The sequence below is a fragment of the Musca vetustissima genome, unplaced genomic scaffold, assembly GCF_032173495.1.
Source record: "Musca vetustissima isolate MV318-11 ecotype Yass unplaced genomic scaffold, APGP_CSIRO_Mvet_v1 utg1892, whole genome shotgun sequence".
NCBI classification, from domain to species: Eukaryota; Metazoa; Arthropoda; class Insecta; order Diptera; family Muscidae; genus Musca; species Musca vetustissima.
This window is the reverse complement of record NW_026882990.1, coordinates 183,644-189,003: the sequence shown is the minus strand read 5'-3', so window position 1 is coordinate 189,003 and position 5,360 is coordinate 183,644. Positions and strand designations below refer to the sequence as shown.

The 5,360-nt window shown below is 35.0% G+C and overlaps 1 protein-coding gene across 1 annotated transcript; it reads right to left on the bottom strand.

The window, feature by feature from the left end:
• Positions 1–3,108: 3,108 nt before the first annotated feature.
• Positions 3,109–4,998, bottom strand: LOC133329717 (alaserpin-like). Its single transcript, XM_061538184.1, has 4 exons — positions 4,992–4,998; positions 3,953–4,887; positions 3,746–3,884; positions 3,109–3,245 (listed from the first exon to the last, which is right to left on the bottom strand). Exons 1-4 carry the CDS (start codon positions 4,996–4,998, stop codon positions 3,109–3,111), a joined length of 1,218 nt encoding a protein of 405 aa, XP_061394168.1.
• Between the last annotated feature and the right edge of the window lie 362 nt (positions 4,999–5,360).

The window sequence follows — 5,360 nt, the reverse complement described above, 5'->3', positions numbered from 1 at the left end:
GGTGATGGTGATTTGATACTGTTTAAGGGAGCTCAAGTCAAGTTTTAAAATTATATAAACTGTATAAAAAATTGAAATAATGAAAATTGAAAAATTGAAGGGCCGCCAGCAAAGCAAATGAAATAACGTGAACATTTGCTTTGCTGGCGGCCCTTCATTGCATGCTTTATATAGCTTTATATCTCGATTATTAGCTATTGGATGTATTTTTTGGGATTACATTTCTCCAGTAAAATTTAATGAGAATTTTTTTCTAGACATTTTCGTTCTTCTAACTCGATTCCTTATCTGTCCTTTATAGAGTTGAGTAGTTCCGGAACGAACTAGTTCGTTGAAACAATTCCGGAAATGGAACAATCGGAAGTAGTTCTAGCTCTTAAATTAATATAGTTCCTTTTGTCTGATCTTGTTACACGCTATTCGGTAGGCCGCACTCTTCATAAATTTAATCTCAATCAGACACCCGTTTGAAATATATATGAAAGCTGTGTCTGCATCTGCACCAATTTCAATAAAACGCAATAACGCCATTCTAAACTCAATTTGATCAGTTGTGCATAATATCGTGGCAATCGAATGATATACAGGGAATTTGGTGCATCATTTACATAAAATCGGACGAAACTATATATCTGAACTGATTTAATTCAGTACACTGTGCCAAATTTCGTGCAAATCGAATGATATATGGGGACTTTGGTGCACTATTTACATTCAATCGGTCGGAAATATATATGGGAGCTATATATAAATCTCCAACCGATTTACACGGATCTTATCACACATTATTCTAGACTTAATTCAGTTCGCCAAATTTCGTGCACTTCGAAAGTTATATAAGGACTTTGGTACACCATTTACATTAAATCGGACGAAAATATATATGTCAGCTATATCTAAATCTGAACCGATTTTCACGATTTTCTAGACGCAATTCAGTACGCTATGTCCAATTTCTTGCAAATTGGAAGATATCTAGGGACTTTTGTACATCATTTACCTTAAATCGGACGAAAATATATGTAGGAGCTATATCTAAATCTGAACGGATTTTATTATTACCACACATCACACTAGACTTAATTCAATACGCTGTCCCAAATTTCGTGCAAATCGGAAGATATATAGAGGCTTGTATGCATCATTTACATTAAATCGAACGAAACCAGTAAGGAAAGTAGTAAAGTCGGACGGGGCCGACTATATAATACCCTTCACCACTTTGAGTATATTCAACAGATGAATCCTAACGGACGTCGCATTTTTAAGGGACCAGTAAAATGAAATTGGAACCATAAACAGGTCATTCTGCAACCGATACTAAATTGTTCATTTGGTCAGATCTTCCGGATTCAGGAAACTTAACACACATCATTCAAGACCTAATTTGTTACGCTGTGCCAAATTTCGTGCTTAAATCGACTCAAAAAGTGATTATATGCATATTCTCAAACGGAACCATGTGTCTGTCTCGTTTCCTTTTGCCTCTTACAAACATATGCACAAAGACATAATACCCTGTACCAGAAAAAAGAATTTGGTTCAAGAACCTCAAAACCTGGGGGCTACCAGAAAAAATTGAACAATATTTATAATTTATAGTGAAGAGATGTACTACCTAATAAGAACTCGACGTACTAAATTACAGTCAATTTGGTCGAAAAATACGATCAGAACCCCCAAAATACCAAAAATTTGGGGGTACCGTTATATGGGAACTACCAGAAAAACTGGACCTATATTTATAATTTTTAGTGGAGTAAGTTGGTACCCAATAAGAACCCAATGTACAACATTTCAAAGAATTCAGTTATAAAACGAGCCCAAGAACCCGAAAATACCGAAAATTGGGGGTACCCTTATATGGGGGCTTTCCGAAAAATTTCAATAGGGTTCGTCCTTGGGCCAATTAAGTGACCTGTGCCAAATTTCATCCAAATCGGATCATAAATGCGACCTGTACTTTGTTAACAAAAATATATGGACAGACGGACGGACGGACAGACGGACGTGCATAAATCGACTCAGAAAGTGATTCTATGCATATTCTCAAAAGGAACCATGGGTCTATCTCGATTATTTTTGCCTGTTACAAACATATGCACAAAGACATAATAACCTGTACCACAGTGTGGTGAAGGGTATAAATATATGAGAGCTATATATAAATCTGAGCCGATTTTTTCAACAATTTCAATAGGGTTCGTCCTTGGGCCAAATAAATGAGCTGTGCCAAATTTCATACAATTAGGATCATAAATGTAAACTGTACTTTGTTTACAATTTAACATGGAGAGACGGACGGACATGCGTAAATCGACTCAGAAAGTGATTCTATGCATATTCTCAAAAGGAACCACATGTGTATCTCGTTTTCTTTTGCCTGTTACATATGCACAAAGACATAATACCCTGTACCACAGTGTGGTGAAGGGTATAGCAATGAACTTGAAAGGTCGATCCGCTACGTGAACTAGATTGCCCAACTCTAGTTCTATTCATGCTTAATTTATTGAACCGGATTCGTCCGATTTATTTACTAAAAAAAATATCAGAGGTATAAGCATATAGAGATTGGGATTTTTGTAAGAAATTTCCAAAGCGGTCTTCAATCAAATTATTGGTTTTTGTGGCAACCCACTTTCGACGAAAATATTCTTCAGCAACTATTTGAGTTGATCCTGGATTTTTAACTTTTCTCTTATACATATTTTATTGACCGATTGGTCCCTAACTATAATTATAATGGACAGACGTGTGGATGGACGGGCACTCAACTAGTCGAGAATTGATGGGTACACTAAATTTTGCGTTTAAGACCTGTATTTCGAGTTTGACCAAACTCTATTGACATATAATACTCTCACAAAATGGTTGTGTAGGTCCTTAAAAGTAATGTTAAGACTTTTTGTTTTTTTTTTTTTTTCAAAATGTACTTTTGATTTATTATTCTTCAAGATCTTAAAATTTTATTTTTGATTGTTTCTTTTTTATGGAAATTAATAATTTTAATTTTCTTTTCTGTATTCATATTGAAGTATGGAAGCAAGTGAACACCGCACCTTTCCCAACGAATGTATGCCAACACAACTGTTTGTTAGGGTTTTTTTAAAAATCACTTTGCGATCCTTCAAAGAATTCAATGCCATCACTATTCACTATCTTATAGAAGAAGCCATGATCAACCACAAATTTGGTCTCAATTTCAGGCACAATTACAGCAGATGTAGCAGATGCGCCAATACCTAAAAAATTATTTTTTTTATTGTTATTGAGGCAAATAAGATTACAAAATATATAGTGCTATGTCTCTGATCTCCAAAAGTTAATTTAGATGAAACGCATCTTATGAATATAATCACGTTAATTTCAAAGATATTATGTGGTAGTAAATATCGACGCCTCCGAACCATAGTATGCTAAGTCGACTTAGCATGTTTTAAAGTTCTTTACGTTTTTAGATACTACGGTCCTTAAATTAATTTCACTGAAATTTTGGTAATCATCGGCCAATTCAAACCAATGTTATAAGCAAACATGTGCTTAGCATGGCATTAAAGAAACTTCCATACTTTGAAAGCTTCTACTGAAAAACTCACTTTTCAGACTTAGCATACTATGGTTCTGAGGCGTCGATATATTTAATTGAACAACACTATATATAGTGGCGTTTTAACAAATACTTTTATAAGAACCATCCCATGCATTTTCTGAGACACAAACAAGCATGACCTTTAATACATACCTGTTGCAGCAGAAGCTTCTGTGCCGAATTCGTTGACATGAATAATTGCCTTATGCAAAAATTTCGTTACTTGCAATACTTCTTTTGAATTTATCATTTTTTCCAAGTCAGCATGAGAGAACATGCGTTCCACACCCAACTAAACAAAAATTTTACATCATTAAAAATTAATAGAATTTTTGATTTGAAATAGTTCCTTATAGTTACCCCCTTTAAGATCTCATTCAATTCGATTTTGTATTCAGTTTTAAATCTGGGCATTTCCACTAGAACCTTTGTCTCAACCATATTCTCTCTTATTTCACGCAGAGAATATGACTGCAATTTAATCCTTAGATCATCCAAGCCATCACGAGAGTTTGGCAAAATTACAAGCATGTAAAGATCGGAATTTTTGTAAGGCATTTCCAAAGCGGTAGCATCTAAATAGTCTATTTTGCCATAAAGGAAGTCTCCAAACGTTACCATCAAGTTCACATTAACATAATTTGTTGCATCCACATAGAATTTTTTGGGTTGTGTACGAGGTCCTATGAATGGTCGGGCCCATTCATCTTTGAAATAAATTGCATTGAGCAGTAACAAACGTGTGTTTTCATCCAAATCCTCGGCACTGACCAGATCGTTAATCAATTGACTGGTTTTTGCGGCAACCCAAGAATTGATTTTCTCAGCTGCTTTAATATTTTGTGTAAAATTGACATTTTCCCCTGATGCGAAGAAATGTTTGGCAAGCAACACATTAAATTGATCGCGTAGTTCTAACTTTTCCTCTGCATATATGTTATTGGCCAATTGTAAAAGATCACCATTCAGATATGTTGAAAGAATTTGTTCGAAATAGTTGGCCAATCTTTCGCCATTGCTAAATTTTAAATTTAGAGCATTGTCAATTTCATCCGCTGTCTGTCCGGTGGCACCTAAACGAATCATGGCCAGGCTGGTCTCAATTGAGAATGGTGAAAATATAATGTTTTTCTGGGCACTACGTTTAGCTATGTTCGAGTAGAGTTTCGTTCCAAAGTCTTCCAAACTCTTGGGTAAGTCCCTTAATAGCGAGTCATCATTGGAGATTGTAGCTGGTGTGGCAGCTATCACCGTTAATATCATAACACAAATTGTGGCTATGGAATGAGTATTAGCTGAAATAAGAAAATTATACTTAGTATTGAATTTTTTCAATGATTAGTGAAAAGTGTACATATTTTCAACATCTCAATGTTCTTTATAAATATTTTACACTTACCACCCATTTTTATCCGCTGCGAATTAAATTTAACCGAGAAGAAGTACAATCTTATCCGTGGCCGGACAGTGAATGTGATGAGACTAGAACAGCACTTATATACACACAAATCAGACTGAAGCAGACAATGTGGTATCAATATGTTTGTCAGTTGGCTATTCATTGCAGCAAACAGAACAAAGGAAGAAAGAGGACGACAACGGATGAAATAGAACCTTGCCACTATAATAGTAGCAAAATAAGATTTTCCTTCTTGAATGGTGTAAAAATAAATAAATAATATGGCAATAAACACACACACAGGGCAGAGTCGACAATCAAGGGGCATCACAATTCTTAAACTTTTTTTAGTTTTTGTCGTGCTGATCA

Coding starts and splice junctions, on each gene's coding strand:
- LOC133329717 (XM_061538184.1), bottom strand. Junction 3,885..3,952: donor TGAATGAGATCTTAAAGGGG/GTAACTATAAGG, acceptor ATTTTTGTTTAG/TTGGGTGTGGAACGCATGTT. Junction 3,246..3,745: donor AGAAGCTTCTGCTGCAACAG/GTATGTATTAAA, acceptor ATAATTTTTTAG/GTATTGGCGCATCTGCTACA.